This window comes from Cantharellus anzutake (assembly GCF_015039405.1).
Source record: "Cantharellus anzutake strain C23 chromosome Unknown EI90scaffold_44, whole genome shotgun sequence".
NCBI lineage: Eukaryota > Fungi > Basidiomycota > Agaricomycetes > Cantharellales > Hydnaceae > Cantharellus > Cantharellus anzutake.
Window position 1 is genome coordinate 154,200 of NW_024066994.1, and position 20,176 is coordinate 174,375.

The window sequence follows — 20,176 nt, forward strand, 5'->3', positions numbered from 1 at the left end:
TAAGTCACCAGATCTCGCGGAGATTGCAGGCAGAGAAAAGAAGCAGGAAAACAAACAAAGAGCACGTGTTCAAGACAATGAAGGTCAAGTGTGACCTTCGCCGTGAGATAACAAGGTGCGGCGAAACATGGAACAACGGGTCGCGGCGCTCTGCGCCGCTAGGTCGTTCAACGACAAAGAGGAAAGGTGTCGTGGAGAGGTGGCGGGAAGTGGTTAGATGGTGACGGGCGGCGAGCGGAGTGTGCGGGGAGTGTTTGGGTGTGGGAGAAGGTCAGGGAGGAGGTCGTCTGGCCCCGGGGAACGCCAGGTCGTGACAGGAACCGGCCATCGGAACCGAGATCCACACTTCGGCAGATTGCGAAGACCAATTTCCATCCAAATAAGGAAGAGCCCGGTCAAAACAAAGCATGGAAAGTGCAAAACAACCTTAGATCATGAGGGAAAAATCTGAAATAAATCACAGAAGCCCATATGAAGGATATAAACACCCGCGCATACCATAAATCCCGAACAATTAAACAGAAACAGTGCCCGCATACGAACGACTATGGGAACAATGCACATGATTACTGAATGTGCACGCAAACTTTTGCTAACTCGACGAATACCAGGAAATAGAACACAACTTTAGTACCATTGGAAAGGTGGGAATAAATGAAAATTTATGATACCAAGAACGTGAGAAACCATCCAGAAATGAATGAGATACAAGGACATGAAGTTAGAAACCTGATAATGTGCGGGAAGACAGCCCCAAGAGGCCCAGAGCCCCAAATAAAATACATAAAAATATGATATCTTAGAGGACGACCTACTATAACAACGAACAATACATATGGAGGATTAGGATGTGATAATACAAAGGGGAATCAGGGAAGATGAACGAAATCCACGAAAACCACTAAACTATGACGGACCATGGCGGGAATTTTAGGGAATGATATTCTAATGAAGTGGAGAGCTATAATACATTCGTTTGAGTAATTCTTGACTACTAGCAACTTTTTCTTTCGGTTTTAAACCTGAATAATTCACTCATTTACCATTTCAAGTCTCATTTTAACTAAATGTCGCTGAATAAAAATGGAATAAATCAGCTGAAGGTCTCAGCACAGCCGCACGCATAGTAATGCGAAGTTTGAATTCAGAATCACCGAGTCATAGCAAATTTAATGGTAAATATGAGGAATTTGAAATAGGAAAACTGCGACAAATGCAGCGCAGTCAAGGTTTAATTAACCATTAAAATAGCTTAGGCAAGGAAGGACAATAAGGATTCTAGGCGCAGTCTGACCGCGGTAGAGCCGCAGTTCAGCACAGCAAAGCGCAGTAGAACTATAGTGTGAAAATTTCATTTTTTATTCAGTTTGAGAAAAACACACTGTAAATAAATCCTGTAAATAGGAGGTAGAGCATGAAAAAGGAAGGCAACCCAAGGAGTATAAAAGGGAGACCCTTTCTGCGACTTTTCACCCCCCCCCTCAGAGAAGTAAGAAAATAGAGTATTATTTTTCTCAAGCATTTCTGGTTGTCACTCCAGTGCGAAAAAGTGATATACAGTTAAGATTGCCACTGTAGTAAAAGGCAGCAATTAAGGAGAGAAATATTAAGTAGATATTTCAACAGGAGAGCTGGTTAACACTCCAGATTTCAAAGTGTAAACACAAAACAGTTATTTTGCTACTGTTAAAACAAGCAATAAAATAAGACAAAAATAAAACAAACTCAAGGGACACTCCAGACACAATCCAAATCCATTAACTGAGTAGAATCTTTGAAACTTCACCAAGTAGAAGATTTAATTCAAGTTAAATTCCAAATTAAACAACACTACACAGAATTACACCTAGACAAATTAAGAAATTTCAATAAAGGAACAGCTCCGCAGGGCTCGGTTTATCTGTAAGTCAATTCCCAGAAACTTTTAGACTAACCCATAAAAATAGAATTAGCCAAAACACTCGGATTGGTACTATATTTACAACTAATAATACTAGTACACTTCCCCATCCTAACTAAAGAACCAGGGAACAGCTTGGTGGTGGTCTCGTTTGAACCTCCCAACTGACCTTCCTTCGTTCTCTCCTTCAACGGTGATGGGTGGCGAGCAGAGTGTGCGGGGAGTGTTTGGGCATGGGAAAAGGTCAGGGAGGAGGTCGTCTGGCTCTGGGGAATGCCAGGTCATGACAAGATGGTGAAAAGGCCTTCAGCCTTTTGAGGAGGAAGTGGCACTTGGAAGTTGATGCCCATCTCTATGCACCTGGTGGCTCAGAAACCTTCACCCACATGATGGCAGGCCTTTCATTGACTTCTCACTCAAAGTCCCTGATCGTGCTGGGTGTCATATCCATACAATCCTGACCTCCACTCCAGGCTCCCAGAACTCCGAAACTGACTCTGGAGCCCCACTTGCCTTCTCCTTGCCAACTCCCAAGAGGTTATCCCACCTCCACCTCCAACACCACCTTCAGTCCGACTCTGGACCATTCTGGGTCCGACCTCAACTGCAGCACCTTCCAGACAAGCACACAACATCTACACTCCTGACTCCGGACCCTGACTCTGGAATCCCATTCACGTCTCCATCTCTGGAGCCTCCAGTCTTAGCTCTGACCTCGGACTTTGACCCCACCTCCACTTATATTGGTTAGCTAATTCCATTTATTTACCTTTTCCAATATCCCTTTTACTTCCGAGTTCGGACTTTCCGGACTTACTTCAGACCTTGCAACTATTGCATTGTCCCATTCAATTCCGCTATTCTCCCTTATTCCTATTTGGGCTGCTGCTTCCTTCTATTCAGTCAGCTAGCCATTCCTGACTCCCATCCTCCTTCCTTCCTCCTTGGGCCTTGGCCCTTCACTCCTCCTTTGGGAAACACCATTGAGTCAAACCCTTGACCCTCGGTGTTGTTCCTCCTTCCAGCTCCCTTTGTCTCCTTTCAGACTACCCTTGCTCCTTTTGATTCCGGACCCCTCCTTTATGTACAATGTACCTAGTAACTTGTAACCTCATGCAAATACTGAATGGTGCTTCCACCTGAACCTCTGTGGTTCTGTGTGTGAGTTCCTCAATCACCATGGTGATCTTGGGTTTGACCCCACTGGGCAAATGCTCCACATTGTGTCAGGGCACACACCCTGACTAGCCCGGACCCAGACCCGCATCTGGACCCGCATCCACCTGCTGTGCTTCCCGCATCTGCGCACGCTCTGCACGCCGCATGTTCCGGGCCCGGTTCCCACCCCCTCATGTGACTTCTGGGTATCCCCGGAAGTTTGCCTGATATTGTGGCCACTGTGGGAAGATGAGAAGTTAGCTTCCTTCTCATCTTCTTACCCACAGTAGGTTGTGCCTTAGGATAGGCTGTTTACACACAGGGCTGTGGGCTATAGAGAGAGGGGTCATGGGGACCCAGGGTCTGTCCCCTGACACATTGGGACCAAGGACCATGACAATGTGTACCTGTCAGGGCACACCCACCTGACCCCACTCCACCCGGTCCGACCCCACCCAATCCCACTACCCTCACCCGGTGTCCCCATCCTCCCTCCTCCCTTCTCTCTTCCCTCCTCTCTCCTTCCTCCTTTCCCTTCTTCTTTCTTCTTTCCTTTCTTTCTCCTTCTTTCCTTTTCTACTACATGGACGACTTCCTTGCTTGATGTACCATTAACCAGGCTACGCAACACGCCCGGACCCGGACACACTGGGCGACACCCTACACACCGGACGCTCCTGAGATCTCTTACAGAGATACCCAGGCAGATACAGCTGTGCACGTAGATGATGTGGCGCTCCCCACGTGACCTTCAACCGCATGTACATAAACACAGCCTAAGTGGGAACTGAGAAGTAACCTTCTTCTCACACTTCCCACTTTAGGCAAGTAGCTTACATTCCCCTGCTAATAATAATAACACACTTCCCACTTTAGCCTAAGTGGCCAGGGATGCCCTTTTGTGCCGGGCCCGTTAGTACGCGTGCCCATGCTACACCCTACCGGGTCCTCAGTGCCAGGTGACACATCTGGGCACCCTCGACCCCAGGTTGCTCCCTGACAGTACCTTTCCATGGCACCCAAAGGGTTCCTGGATGGCACTGATGACCTGGTTGCACCTGGCACACATACTGGGACCACTCTGATGACCAGGGCTCATGTGTGAATGGCAACATGCATCATTCCCTGGGCAATGGGTGAAATTCCACACAGGGACTACTCAACCAGGAAACCTAATACCTATGTGGAGTTGGATGGTGAGCTTAAACAATACATGCAAGTCACAGATTGGGTGTGAGCAAAAATATTACTTATTATGATCTACTCCAACTAACTCCATGCCACAGGTGCAATCAGTCAGGCAGGGCCACATTAAGACTCCGTGATGTGCGCTCAATGCACCAGACACTGATTGACAGATATGAATCAGAATTTGTTCGAAATGCCCCAATCAACACCACTCATTATCACCATGAAGTATGGCCAAGACTTGGAATTTGACACTGAGCATCTTGAGGAGACTGTGGCTCATTTCCACCAGAATCATTCATTTGAGCACATCTCACACTGGAGTTTTGCGCTTGCCAGCCACCTTCGGTAAGCCCCAATATATATATATTTCACAGTGCTTTGACCACCTGCTTCCTAAAGTGCCTGTGTAGTTAGGGGAACAGAAATTATCGATCCTGCTTACATCGTGGCAGAACATGGACAAGTCTTTGATGAATATGGACAGGAAATTGATGACTTGGATGAGCTTCCATATGGAAATGAAGATAACAACCCCATCAATATTTATGATGCTGGTGGCAATATCATCAACAGGAAGATATCTTTGTACAGACACTCTGAGGCCCCTGGGGGGATTCTTCTAAAACTGGACAATTGTCAGGGCACACCCCACCTGACCCCATGCCGCGCCGCCCTACTCCGCTCCCCCGCTATCACTCCCTGTTTCTTCTTTCCCCTTTCCTTCTTCCTTTCTATTTCCGTTCCATGGTCGACTTCCCCTTCTCTATGTATTACTACACACTTAACCCCGCTCCCCCAATCGCCGCGCCCGCCGCGCGCATTCCCGCTCACAGAGCGGCACACCTCTGGGATCTCCCACGGAGATACCCAGGGGAGTGCGGCTGTGTGCGGGGATGACATGGCTCCTCCCACATGACCCCAACCGCATGTATATAATAGCAACTGGGGTGGGAACAGAAGAAGCAGCCTTCTTCTCAACTTCCCACTTCAGACTAAGTGGTCGGGGACGCTCACCCCGCAACAGGACCGCCGCTACACATAGCCGACATCTGTCCCATCAAGTCCCTCGCGCCGGGACCTCACCGCTTTCGGAGCTGTCCCTGACAACAATGTCCACACCATGTTCAATCATGTCTATGGGAATCATCAGCAGTCAGACCCACACCGCACTGGCAAGGTTGTTACAAAAACATACCCCCAAGCTTTCATGACCTCCTTTGGTCATGTGCAATCCAACACTGTCTTTCCAGAATTCCACCAGACTGCCCACTCCATCAACCAAAGATTGCTGTCACACAGATGTGTCAGAGATGGGATTATTGTCAGAGTCGGGCAGGCTGTCGGAAGATGGATGGAAGATGGACTGGGTTTCTGTCTGAGTCGGGGTCGGAGATTGTGGCGGAAGCCTGTTGGAGCGCGTATGGGCGGATATGTGGGCGGAAATATGCGGTGCATCCGGAAGCGCTGTTCAAAGTTAGCAGAGTGGGATCGCGGCCTCAGCGACTCAGGTGGAGCGCTGTGCCCTGAGCTTGATGTTTGGGGGAGATCCTGTATTTACAGACTGACACTTACAGCGGACTTCAAACAAGACTTGCGGGCGGAGCGGACCTGTAGGAGGAGCGCGGACTCCGTGAGCACGGACTCAGAGGGGGGAAGCCCCCTTTGCAGAAGGAGGGACTCAGACCAGACAGGGGGGGTACTCTAGTTGATTTCAGACTGAGGTCCCCGAAAGTATTTACAAGGTATAAGTAGGTAAGAGAAATCAAAAGAGGGACCAGTCGGTCCGGTGCGGAAATAAGCAGAAATGAGCGGGGACTTATCAAACTAAACCAAGGATGAGAACCCAGGAAATGGGAGGCAAGGAATGAATAAAGTCAAAGCGGATCAGGTACCAATATTGACAGATTAAATGAATGAATAGGAAAGTGCAATAGCACACAGATCAAGTGCCAATATTGGCAAGTTAAGCGAATGAAATGGGTGAACATAATAGGCACTCAGCAAGGAATGAATGAATGCTGCCGAGTGGCAGAAGGCCAAAGGAAAAGCAGGGTCGGCACGTGGCACCGACACAAGTCCGCGAAATGGGATGCGGGAATCAGCGCGGCACTGATAAGTCCACAACAGAGGGTGGTCTGTCAGTGCTGTCACAAATGAGGACAGCATGATGGCCAGCAAAGGTATGGAGGGGAGTGTTGACCTGACTACAGGGTGTGGAGGTCAACCAGGAGTGGCAGGGGTGCAGAGGGTGCAGAGGTGGGCAGAGGTCCGGATGTGGAAGATGTGCGGAATATGGAAGATGCAAAATATGCGGAGGATGTGGAGGCAGGGATGTGAGACTGAGTTGTGCTATAGGCCTAGGAGGAACCAGAGGGACTGGATGCTGGGAGCACCAAAGGCTCGGGAACTGGAAGTGAAGTCGGAATGCTGGCAGGGTCTAGGGTCTGATTGTTGGCAAAGTCTCACTTGGTAGGGCAGGGGGCCAGACATTGGATTGAGGGCTGGTTAGGATGGGTTTCAGGTCGGCGGATTCGCCTATCAGCATTGGTTCACTGCTGATGGAGCCCCAGGATTTGTTGGTCATGACAAGATGCCAAGGTGGGACTTTTGCAGAAGACAATGGCAGTGGAGGAAGTGAGGATGATGATGGTGATGATCACATGCTCAGTCCTTCTGAAATTGACACTGTGGAAGAGGTGCAAGGCCTCATGCAACAGCATGCTCTTGAGCTGTCACGACCCGGCATTCCCCGGGGTCAGACGACCTCCTCCCCGACCTTCTCCCATGCCCGAACACTCCCTGCACACTCCGCTCACTGCCTGCCGCCGTCTAACCACTTCCCACCACCTCTCCATGACCCCTCTCCTAATTGTCGTTGAACAACCTAGCGGCGCAGAGCGCCGCGACCTTTTGTCCCATGTTTCGCCGCACCTTGTTATCTCACAGCGAAGGTCATGTTTGACCTTTGCTGTCTTAAACACATGCTTCTTGTTTGTTTTCCTTCTTCTTTTCTCTGCCCGCAATCTCCATGAGATCTGGCGACTTATTCCCTATTCAGTTCCCTAGTGCTTATATACAGCTTGTAACTAATGCTTGTACTGCAGTTCGAAATCAACTAGGACTTCTCCCTAAGCTTGCATCTGTTCCCCGTAAGACCCCCACCGTCTGAAGTATCGGGACCGCATCGAGAACGAGGTGCAATGCTCCTCCCTGAGTCGTTGAAGCCGAAATCCCGGCCCGCTTGCCTAAGTAGCCTCAACCTTGAGATCGGTGAGGTTATTTCTCGCTAAAGCTTGGTCGTGAGTAGGATGCCTGTACCACTAGCGGCCAACGTTCGGTCACCTACGGCTACCATTGGCGAAGTTTCGCACGGTTCTGACATGAGCCTGTCAAAGGTGTCTTTTTCCAAGCTTACAACCTGCTTCAACATCACATTGCTCAACAGTCAGGGGATGCTGAGACCATGCATGGCATCATGCACAACCCCATGAATGTGCTACAGCAGAACGATTTCAGTCATACCTGGAGATTGGGATACCCTTTAAACGGATGAAAGAGAAGTTGACCTCTGTGGCCCATGAGCCACCAACAGATCTCAGACTGGGGAATTACTGGACAGTCAATTTCACTGGGATCGCAAAGGAGAAATGGAATGGACAGTGAGTATGACGATATATATTTATGTCCCTAGTATCATATGCAGTTTGCATTTGCTAATCCTTCCATATAACAGATGGGTATTCAAGCATATTATCACACCCCTCTTGAATGCTTTGCTGAGAGAAAGCCAGATCCTTCAGCATCTGTTTCGGTTACCAATTACCCAAGCCTGGTGTTCAGGTTTAGAGTCATCAGGTGCTTGTCAGGGCACACCCCACCTGACCCCGTGCCGCGCCGCCCTACTCCGCCCCCCCGCTATCACTCCCTGTTTCTTCTTTCCCCTTTCCTTCTTCCTTTCTATTTCTGTTCCATGGTCGACTTCCCCTTCTCTATGTATTACTACACACTTAACCCCGCTCCCCCGATTGCTGCGCCCGCCGCGCGCATTCCTGCTCACAGAGCGGCACACCTCCGGGATCTCCCACGGAGATACCCAGGGGAGTGCGGCTGTGTGCGGGGATGACGTGGCTCCTCCCACGTGACCCCAACCGCATGTATATAATAGCACCTGGGGTGGGAACAGAAGAAGCAGCCTTCTTCTCAACTTCCCACTTCAGGTAAGTACCGTAGCTTCCCCTTTTAATGATAATTCAACTTCCCACTTCAGACTAAGTGGTCAGGGATGCTCACCCCGCAACGGGACCACCGCTACGCATAGCCGACATCTGTCCCATCGAGTCCCTCGCACTGGGACCTCGCCGCTTTCGGAGCTGTCCCTGACAGTGCTGTGACATTTTTTCCTTCGATGTGGTCCCAGATGTGATCAAGAGCTACCTCAAGGTTACCTGCCCATATGTGCCAATCTTCATGTCCCTTGAGTTTAGGAATGGCAAGGACAGCTTTGTTGATAGCAGAGTCTTTGGGTAGGGAAGCAGTGGAGGTCATATCAGTTCTTCGGTGCTAATCCAGAACAGGGCAGAGGCAGCGAGTCAGAATGGGGCAGTCCTATTAGACAACAGTTCAGCAGTGCCTAGTGTACTGTCAGAGTCGGAAATGCTGTCAGAAGACAGACTGAAGATGGATGGGGTTTCTGTCTGAGTCGGGGTCGGATGTTTGGCAGAGGTCTGTTGGAGCGCACACACGCGGATGTGCAGGCGGAAATATGCGGCGCATCCGGAAGTGCTGTTCAAGGTTAGCAGAGTGGGATCGCAGCCTCAGCGACTCAAGTGGAGCGCTGTGCCCTGAGCTTGATGTCTGGGGGAGATCCCATATTTACAGACTGACACTTACAGCGGACTTCAAACAAGACTTGCAGGCGGAGCGGGCTCGTAGGAGGAGCGCGGACTCCACGAGCACGGACTCAGAGAGGGGGGGAAGCCCCCTTTGCAGAAGGAGGGACTCAGACCAGATAGGGGGTACTCTAGTTGATTTCAGACTGAGGTCCCCAAAAGTATTTACAGGATATAAATAGGCAGGAGGGAACACAGAAGGGCCGGTCAGTCCAGTGCGGTCCGGCACGGAAATAAGTGGGGTTGTCAAACTGAATGAAGGACAAGAGCCCAGAAAATGGGAGGCAATGAACTAAAGCAAAAGCAGATCAAGTGCCAATATTGACAGGTAATAAGAAGTGCATCAGCACACGAATCAAGTGCCAATATTGGCAAGTTAAGCGAATGAATGGATGAACAATATAGGCACTCGGCAAGGAATGAATGGTATGCTGCCAAGTGACAAAAATGGCCAAAGGACAAAAGCGGAGGTCAGTGTGCGGCGCCGATACAGGTCCGCAAATAAGCGGGGTCGGTGCAGTGCCGACACAAGTCCACGAACAGAGGTTGATCTGTCAGTACTGTCACACAAGGACAGCATGAAGGCCAACAGAGGTACAGAGGGGAGTGGGAGTGTTGACCTGACCAGAGGTGTCAAGGGCAACCAGAAGTGGCCAGAGGGTGCAGAGATGGGCAGAGGGCACAGAGTGGGCAGAGGGTGCGGAATGCACAGAAGCGGGGCATGGCTGTGACCACATAGCAGGAAGCAATGAGTGTGGTTCAGATGGAGACAAGGCAGGCATAGGAACTGGAGGGACTGAATGCCAGGAGCGCCAAGGGCTCGGGAATGGGAGGTAAGGTCGGAATGCTGGCAGGGTCTAGGTTCTGATTGTTGGCCAAGTCTCATGCAATAAGGCAGGGGGCCAGACACCGGGTTAGGGGCTGGTTAGGATGGGTTTCGGGTCGGCAGATTCGCCTATCGGCATTGGTTTGCCGCTGACGGAGCCCCGAGATTTGTTGGTCGTGACATGTATGCTTTTTGCTTTGCACTGTGGTTGTAAGGAGTGGTAACCCCACCCCTTAATTTCTATCCATATGTGTCTCATAATAAACATGTATAAACAATGTATATAGAATAACGTGGGAATTTGGGAAAAGGAAAAAAAAACTCCTTTTCCTCCCCATTGTTGATAATTAAAGCTCCATACAGCTCAACTTTATTGATGACCTGAGGATTGAGGAGAACTGGGGTTGGAACCTACACCAACTGTCATATCCATACCAACTCCACCTAACCTCCGATCTACTCTGCCACCGTTCCGGTCCACCTCCGGTCCATCCTCCCTCCTAACCTCCACCATACCCTCTGGTATACCTCCGGTCCACCTCTGCCTCCGATCTCTGGTACCATCTCCGGTACCCCTTATCCTAATCATAGAAGGTTATTAATATTCCTACCTACTGTTAGAACTGGGCGAGGGTGGACGATTCCGGAGGGGAACCGGAGACTTAGCAAGGAGGGACCTTGGCCTCAGCGACTCATGTGGAGTGCTGTGCCATTGCTGTTTGTCCATTTGGTCCTTAATTTCAGAGGCGATGAGCAGGAAGTCTCTAAGGGGCATTTCAGGTCGATTTTAGACTAAGGGCCTAAAATGAGTATGTACAAGCACCTGTATATAATGGAGAGAGGTGAAAGCATGAGGAAACAAAGAGGGTCCGAATTGGAACAAAGGCATCCAAACGGGGACAAAGGGATGATGGAAGCAGAGTGGCACTGAAGGTCATAGGTTAGAACCTGTGGTACATCTGAAAGGAGATAGGTAGGGCAAAGCCCAGAGGGGCAGGAGGATGAGGTGAAGTGGGGATGATGACTAACTGGCTAAAATGGAGAGAAGCAGCAGTCCAAATAAGGATGAGGGGAAAGCACGAAAGATACATTACAATTGGGAAAGTGCTGGGTATGATCTGTGGAGCTCAGAGGTCATGGAGCTTACGGAGGTTGTGGAGGCGGGGTTGAAAGTCCGAGTAATGTTGGCAATGGTGTTTACGTAGTATGAGGTCACCAATGCAATGGACTTAAGCCAAGGTGGAGTCAAAGTCCGAGGTCGGGACTAAGATGGGATCTCGGAGCGAAGGTACAGGTGGTGTCTGAGTACAAGGTACGGGACAGCTGTCATATCCATACAATCCTGACCTCCGCTCCAGGCTCCTGGAACTCCGAAACGAACTCCGGAGCCCTACTTCCCTTCCGTCACCTTCTCCTTGCTGACTCCCAAGAGGTTATCCCACCTCCGGCTCCAACACCACCTTCGGTCCGACTCCGGAACATTCCAGGTCTGACCTCAACCTCGACACCTCCCAGACAAGCACACAACACCTATGCCCCTGACTCCGGAATCCCGTTTCACATCTCTGTCTCTGGAACCTCCAGTCTTAGCTCCGACCTCGGACTTTGACCCCACCTCCGCTTATACCCATTGTATTGGTTAGCTCATTCCATTTAATTATGTTTGCCAATATTCCGGAGTTTAACTTCCGAGTTCGGACTTTCCGGACTTATGTCGGACCTTGCAACTATTGCATTGTTCCATTCAATTCCGCTATACTCCCTCATTCCTATTTGGGCTGCTGCTTCCTTTCTATTCAGTCAGCTGGCCATTCCCCACTCCCATCCTCCTTCCTTCCTCCTTGGGCCTTGGCCCTTCATTCCTCCTTTGAGAAACACCATTGAGTCAAACCCTTGACCCTCGGTGTTGTTCCTCTTTCCATCTCCCTTTGTCTCCTTTCGTCCTACCCTTGTTCCTTTTGATTCCGGACCCCTCCTTATATACAATGTACCTAGTAACTTGTAACCTCAGTCCGAAATCGACCTGAATTCCCCCCAAGAGACTTTCCCTCTGCTAGATCTGAAATTAGGGACCCCTAGGACAACCAGCAATGGCACAGTGCTCTGCCTGAGTCGCTGAGGCCGAGGTCCTTCCATGCTAAGTCTCCGATTCCACTCCGGAGTCGTCCGAATCCACATGTTCTAACAACAGCGGTGGAAGGTTGTAACTTGGTGGAGGTTTGGCGGAAGAGGGGAGGAGGGAGGAGAGCAATGAGAAGAGTGGGGAGAGGAGTGGAGGAGGAATGGTGTCAGGTCCGAAGGTGAGCATCGGAGCAGATGGAGGTAGGGTAGGAGAGGGATGGAAGGGTGGAGGTGAGGTGAGGAGTGAGGAGGAGGGTGATGAGAGGAGTGATGTTCGGTCCAAAGGTGAATGTTGGAGCGGACAGGGATAGGGTAGGACTCCAGAGATGGTGAAGTGGAGGGTCCAGGAGTTGGATCGGGATCAGGTTTGTACAGATATGACACCTACCCAACATTACTACAGACCTTCTAGGACCTCTGCCAATCCCGCAAAGGTTTTCCCACTATCCAATAGCTGTTGCTAATCCCACCCTTCAACTACTCACTCCACAGTTCTCGATAAGGTGATTCTCTCACGAGATCACCAACCCAGGAAGTGGGTAAGTCCATCTTGGGTTTTCCCCTTTGTTCCTATTTGTCTTGTATTATGTATATATGTAAGTCCTGTACTGTAGTTGATGGCACCTCAGTGCAAAATCGACAATAACGACTATTCCCCCAGAGTTTGCACCCCCCCCTTGTTCTGAAGTTAAGGACCAGACACTAAGCGTTACCGAACGTAGGCACAGCACTCCCCTCCAAGTCACTGAGGCCATGGTCCTTCTGCCCATCCTCTATCTCCGGCCTCCCTTCCAGGGAAGGTCCAGGCACGCTGCTCCCTCCTCACCGTGTCCTGACACCAACCCCTTACAGTGGTAGAGTAATTTGGGCTAATAACCTGGACATTATATACATATTTGGGTGGCCAGCCAGGATAAAAGAGTACAAAGTGGTGCGCAACATGAGATTAAGAGAATAAAAAAGTCCACTCCACCACCAGAGCAGGTAGTCACAATGTGTGTGCCTCAGTGTGCCACCTTGGCAATAAGGTGCCTGGTGGCTCATCCTTGCCACTGCACCACATCGGGTTGCTACGTTAACACACCCTAGTTACCTACTTATATTATGATTATGGGGGCACATTTGCACAACCAGCCAAAGGCAATTCAACTATCATTACAAAATGACCAATGGCCAGCATCACAAGCTCCTCCAGGGCACATACTCCTTACAGCATCCTGCATATATTCTTCATCAGGCTTAAACATTTCAGGGACATCCTTTAACAACCTCAGCAAGACATCATATGTTCCATCATCCTGAGAACGAATGGTGTGAAAAGTTTTTGAAGAAGCCCCAGCACACCAGATATCAAATGAGGTGAAGGCACTTGACTGGACCGGTTTGTCTTGCCTTGATGGCTGCACCCGTTCAGGGGGCACTATAACAGAGACTTGGGATTCCTTTGATGCCAGTGCATTCACCATTCGAATCACTGGGGGTGGTCCTGTTGACTTGGCAAAAATTCCAAGCTTGAACGGGTTCATCTTGTCAAATAAGTGTCGCTTCGGGCTGGTCCCGTAAGAGTGATCATTCTTCGACTGTATCATGAGGACAGACATATTGTTCCTTCGTAGTATTGTGTCTTGGTAAAGAATTGGAATGACCACATCAATGCCATGTTGATTATCCGCACAGACAACTCCGACGCCCCGAGCGGCAAACTTAAAGAGATATTGGACAGAGAGTACCTTGGAATCATAAACCTTGATGAAATGCGTAACGTAGATTCGTGAGCTCTTGAATGTCTCAGCAAATGAGTTGTTGCAACTGTCTCTCAGCAGCCTTGAGGGCAAAGAATCCTTGATCGACTTGTGATAGATGTCGTGGGTAAACAGGGCCTCGAACAACGAGGTCACCATGACCCCCCTGGCTTCCATCTCCCTTCCCTAGACATAAGGTCATCTAGGGTGTCGATAATAATGTTGCACGTAATGAGTTCTCCCCGATCTCCCTTACTCATTCCAGGCCACTGCAAAATGTCTCGTAACATCTGACAGGACCGGACCTTATCCCGGAGGGTGCACAAGATGATAGCCGCGGCCTCAGTGAGGATTGGTTCCGAGGCTGCAACCGTGACGACAGACTCAAATCCTTCCTTGACACCCAAGCATACACGCATGTGCCTCTCGACTTGGTTCATCTGGTTCCTTACTGCAAACATTCGGCGCTGACCAAAGTAAATGCTCGTATTGAAGTCCAGCACAAGTCGATGAGACATCACGGCAAACTGTTCATCGGGGGTCAAGTCGTCCTCTTTCCACGCACGGCAGAGAAGTTTTTGGACAGCAAATACGGTCATTGTGTCTTTGATGCGTTCTCCGCCCCCTTGGTAGTGTGTTAGCCATCTACAATGACATAAAGCTATTATAGTTAAGAAAGATCTGGGAGAACGCACAAGGGACGACCTAATGATAGCCTGTACGGTAACTCAGTGACATCATCCAGAGTCATACCCTCACGGAACTTCATCGCCATGTGATCAAATCCTAGTGCGCTGAACGGGTTGACAGCGGAAAGTTCGCCTTGGAGAATGCGGCTCGATGGATCAAGGGAAGGTGGTGGAGAGAACTGGTCAGATTTTCCTGTTGTGGATAAGAAGAGGCTCCAGATAGGGAACGACCGTAAACCCCGCAAAGCACGTCTCATCGATGTGAATGCAGACCACCCTCCACCAGTATTTGAAGGCGCCAAGGTGTGGGCTTCGTCAAATGCCAAACTCAATATGGGAGTGTGCTGCGCTCTGAGCCAACCAGGGTTGATCTTCTCTAATACTTGTCTGACGACAGTAGCAAGTTCAACCATGCCTTGTTTATATAAAAGACATTGTATCAATCAAGACCACGCTTAGGGAAGTAATGGGTAATACCATTTGATTGTGTGTCGAACTTCCCGGGCCGTGTTTCCTGTTTTGAAGGAGTCATTGGCCTACTACTTAAATATAGCTGCCTCGACTGTGAGTGACGTAGCGGCGACACAGAACAGAGACTTGCCTCGTCCGCTCTGACCAATACGTCATTGTAAAACTGCACACGTAGAGGAGCTTGCTGTCCAAACCGCTGTCCAACTGTCATAAAAAGTCGAAACTGCCCGGCGAGGGATTTAGGATAGTCCGATAATGCCGCCGACTTCTGGGCCTTTGAGAGCTCAGAAGAAGAGTCGATGATACTTTTCATTGAGTTATGTGGTCCAATGACGTCGGATACCTTCTCGAACAATGCAGTGAGAAATGCGCTGAAACGAATATCGCTTTCACGCTCTTCAAGGCCAGTGATTGTGAACCAATTCAAGACATTATGGTCAGGAGCCGGATATCCTAAATTGAAACATTAGAATCACACAGAAGAATAGGGAAGAGGATATCACCTCCAGCTCCCTGACGGAGATTGAAGGGGACTACAATGTGCTTCTTGGAGAACTCGTCGACCATTCGCGATTTCCCCATGCCAGAGGACTGTACGATTGGTAAGAGGCGAGCATATATACCAGAAATATCTCGTTTCGTCATGTACTTGTAAAGAATCTTGGCAGCGTCTCCTCTGTATCTGGAAGACCACGACTTTACTGCTGCTGGAAGGAGGTCGGAAAAGGAATGACACAAGCAGGCGACGCTCTACCCACCATCTTCAGATGATTGAGGATCAAGAATCGCTTCAGGGTCGGTAGAACCCGCAGGCTGGGCGGTTGGAAAGAGAATTTCTGTAACGATCACTCACAGTTTATCAGAACCATCCAACGACGCCCAAAGCCTCCGGTGCATACCCAAGTTTCGTATCTCCTTGAACGATTGAGCCTTCCATGCTTCATCTAACCTATCCCCCAACGCCGGATGTTGTGTGATTAACGCACCCAGTGCCGATAAATTTTTCGAGTCGAGCAGTCCGCCTGATTGGTTGACAATTTCTTCGAGAAGAATAAGACGAAATGTTCCGTCGACCAAAAACCGTTCAGCCCCGCTCATGAACCCGACGACACGTGCGTCGAGTCTTTTGTGGGTGGCTTCGTCCAGGGTATTGGGACGAACCGCGAGAGTCGTCTTGGGTGCACGTTTAGAGGACGGCTCACCCATTGACGGCCCAATCTCCAAATTGGATCTCTTCAGAGCTGACTGATTTGGGAGCGGGACCTGAATTTCGCGACTGCCGTGCGGATGTTGCTGGGGAGGCGTCAAGTCTCCGTCGTGGTCTTGTACTTGTACCACGCCGTACTCGTCAGCGCACGTCGCTGCTTCGGCGTCAGGCACTCCCGGATTCCCGAAGGCAGGCTCGGTGACTTCCACCGACGAACCTCCGATGTGCACAGGTTCTTCTTCCATTAGTGTTTCTGGGGCCAAGGCATCTGATGGAACGGCTCGGGCGCGCCTACCCCCTTTACCCCGCCTGCTTCGCAAATTTGGCATGTTGCAACGTGTTTAGTAGAGTAGGAGGACTTGAGATGGACAGTCGCGAACTGTAAATGTAAGGTAGGCGACTTACACAAGTTATCACTATCATGGTAGATTCCGATCAATTCAGTTGTGTGGCTGTGGCGGCAAAAATCTTTGGGGTCAGTGTGACCTGCAGTTTTTTGCCTCTTGTCTCTCCATCTTGCAGTGGTCACATAAGCTATATGGGTTAGTGGTGGGTTCCGCTAGCACGTGATTTAACACTAATGAATTGTGGCCATATTGAATTGACCTTCCATAAATGGAAGTGCACATGTTCTCAGAGCAACAAAAGTTTCCAAAGTCCTCAGATGGAAAATGGAAATTTAGCAAATAGAAACATATTATGTAGAGGCTTAGAAAATTCAATAGGAGAAAGTCATGTTTCATTTTGAACTGAGTAAAACCAGGGAGGTGTAGAATAGGTCCTCCTTGTCAGGGACAGCTCCGAAGGCAGCAAGGTCTCGATATAGTGCCTGGTGCTAGGGACCCAAGGGGGGGCGAGGTGGTGGTGCATAGCAGTGACCCTGGGTGTGGGCAGACTGTGAGGCCCCAGCCCATGCCTACATTCCACTCACAACATCAATTGATGTGTTGTCTAATATGTTGGAGTAACAACAACCCATGACTTACCAACCAACACCACATGATCTCTCTTACATCCGTATTCACCTCGTGACACAATGTATATAATTGTATATACTCTACTTTCCTTTTCCCCTCAGTTCTTCATTTACGGAGACTGAGGTTAGTATCATTGCTTTTAGTTAATTGTTACATTACTTACTCTGTACACTTCTGTACTATAGCTCCCGCTTTAGGTTAGTACTAAACGTAGTATCATTTACAGAGACTGAGCTCCCGCTTTAGCCCTCCTATTATAATAATTATGTTGCAATGCTAATATAGCGTCGCGGATGCTTCTCTATTTATTTGTGCCGAGAATGTATTAAATTGTATATAAACCCTCGGGGTAGCTGTAAAGGGTGGACCAGCCTTTGCTTCTACCCTGTCAATATACAGCCCATTACAGCGCTTTTGAGGGAATCTGTCCGATAAAAAGTGAAAGGGGTATGAATATGTTTCGCGGGAAATCACCCTCAGAAATTGGCCATTCAGTGAAATTTTTATTATCAATACAGTGAAATTATATTGCAATACAGTATGTTAGTGCCACCAGCCCATTGGCAATGACAACTGGTCCTCATTGATGATGGCTCCAGCACCGAAGGACCCAGCTCTCGATTGGCTGAAGGACATGTTTAGCTCTGAACTTCCGCCCACCACTGTCAGAGACCAGGTTGAGATGAAGGAGTGTCTCCATGGCGGAGGGCTTTGGCCTCAGTGACTTGTGCCAGGAGCGCTGTGCCAAGTAACACGTCCATGCCCTAACTTACTAAACTGGCAACCAGAACTGAAGGGGGTAAACTCTAGTCGATTTTATTACTGAGGTGTAACCTATGTACAAGTTGAGTATATATATGGTTACAACGAGAGCGGGCCTGCAAATGGCAGAGCCGAGCCGAGCCAAGCTAACGGGGTTAGACATTAGCCGATTGAATATTACCGATGAGTCGGGTTACGGGGTTAGCAGAATGGTAGGCGATAACCCAGAAATGGAAAGGAGGGATAGGCCCGAAGGTAGGCTTGCAGGGCAAGCGAGTGTATTGCCCTGCGGAGGCGGGAGTGCACTAGCGGATGTCGGAGCTGTCCGGAAGCCTTTGGGGCTCTGTACTTAGGGAGGCGTAGGTAATAAATTGAAAAGAGGGGGTGGTGACCATCGAGGGGTACCAAGGTGATTGCGGAATATGGGAGCTCTGAGGTTAGTGAAGAAGGAGCGGAGGTAGACCGGAGGGGTCGGAGGGAGTGGAAGTTGATGGCCGGGGATGGATATGACAACTGCCACTGTCTCATGATCAAGCACACTGCCGCAGAGATCAAGCATCTCCTCGTCCTAATGTCTAAAACTGGGAGATCGCACAGGCGACCTGTCTCAGCAATCAAACAGTGCATCATATTCACCCAACTCGCAGGCAAAGGATCCCCTTTAGGAGAGTTGGCAACTGTGGGGGTAGTCACAAACTGGTCTGGATGTGAGTACAATAGATCACAGTCATCAGTTGATTCCACTTATTCAACATTCCAACAAAGTTATTATGACAGTTACAAAAGCCAGCTTTTGAGTGCAATGAGGAATTACGCACCGCATACAGGCAACATACAGGTCAGCATCATACTGTGGAACAGCTTGTTTTTGTGGCTGAAACCATAACACCTCTATGCTCCCTACCCTCAGCGTTGAGGGCATACTCCATGTCAATATTCAGGAGGGAGCGGTTATGTTCAACGATTTCATTCATTCTATCTCTCCTCACATGAATCTGTTCCCCCTCCCTCAGTCTCTTCTCAGTATGTATAACCCATCAATCCATAGATCCGACGAGCTTGAAGAAACATGTGCTGACCAGTTTGTAGCCATTCAAGCTCAACCCCAATATCGCTGAGGTGTTCAACTTGTGTTCCCCCAACTCAAACTCAATGAGGAACGCAGAATAGCTGGGTGCTAATGTACTGTATTGAAATATAATTTAACTGTATTGATAATAAAAATTCCACTGAATGGCCAATTTCCGAGGTGATTTCCCACAAAACATATTCATACCCCTTTCACTTTTTATTGGACAGATTCCCTCAAAAGTGCTGTAAAGCATATGACTAGACAGAACACCTAGGCCTGAGGCAAACAGGGGAACTGTCAGGGGACGACTCCTGGGTCCCCATGACCCCTCTCTCTTTGGCCCACAGCCCAACCTGTAACAGCCTAGTCTCAAGGCACAAAGCTACTGTGGGTAAGAAAGTGTATAAAGAAAGGCAATGTAGGATACACTTGCCTACTAAGTGAGAAGAAGGTTAACTTCTCACTTTCCCACAGTGGCCCCAATATGGCAAAAACTTCCAGGGATACCTGGAAGTCACATGAGGGCAGGATCATGCGGCGCACGGAGCATGCGGCACAGGAAGTGCACATGGGAAGTGTAGCAGGTCCGGACACGGGTCCGGGTCTGGGCTAGTCAGGGTGTGTGCCCTGACAGGAACGGAATGTTACTGTCCCCAAACAAGTAAGCAGCACTACACTTTTTTACGCTATTTTCTTTTTCCATTCTCGGCACCGTGTTACCAGCACCGAAACCCCATTTGGCAACACATGCATCATCGGCCCCTGACAATGTGCCACTTCAATCAAGTTCTCATGCAAACTTGTTGAACAACTCTCCTGATGCCTAACACCAGGAGTCAATCCTACACTCCTGCCAACACAGCCAGTCCCTCCACTGGCCACAGGGTGGAAGTCGACACCACTTTGATAGATAGTGGTGACCTGGACCCACAAGGGCCCAGCGACACGTCTCAGATGCATCAGAACATTCCAAGAGATGTTGACCCTGTTACAACATCTGAAGCCCTCATAGCTGAGACCCTCGCAGCATTTGTCCCATTTGTCCCAAGGCATGCATTGAAAGAGGGCTCATGGCTCTCTATGCTGACCAAGCTTGTGGGGGACTACTCTCCAAACTCTTACTTTCTTGACTAAACTTTGCTACTCTCGATCCTTAACTCTGTGTGGGTTC

At 49.4% G+C, this 20,176-nt stretch overlaps 2 protein-coding genes across 2 annotated transcripts; one reads left to right on the forward strand and one right to left on the reverse strand.

Annotated features, from left to right (window-relative positions):
* Window positions 1-4,439: 4,439 nt before the first annotated feature.
* On the forward strand, window positions 4,440-4,905 carry EI90DRAFT_3127575 (uncharacterized protein; the record flags this gene model as incomplete). The annotated part of the gene is made up of 3 exons (XM_039064020.1): window positions 4,440-4,594; window positions 4,649-4,834; window positions 4,890-4,905. The coding sequence occupies 3 exons, from the start codon at window positions 4,440-4,442 to the stop codon at window positions 4,903-4,905; spliced, it is 357 nt and encodes a 118-aa protein (XP_038913122.1).
* An 8,322-nt stretch (window positions 4,906-13,227) lies between these two features.
* On the reverse strand, window positions 13,228-15,350 carry EI90DRAFT_3069045 (uncharacterized protein; the record flags this gene model as incomplete). The annotated part of the gene is made up of 5 exons (XM_039061130.1): window positions 15,118-15,350; window positions 14,994-15,069; window positions 14,523-14,931; window positions 14,020-14,472; window positions 13,228-13,993 (listed from the first exon to the last, which is right to left on the reverse strand). The coding sequence occupies exons 1-5, from the start codon at window positions 15,298-15,300 to the stop codon at window positions 13,231-13,233; spliced, it is 1,884 nt and encodes a 627-aa protein (XP_038913123.1). The 5' UTR covers window positions 15,301-15,350.
* Window positions 15,351-20,176: the final 4,826 nt, after the last annotated feature.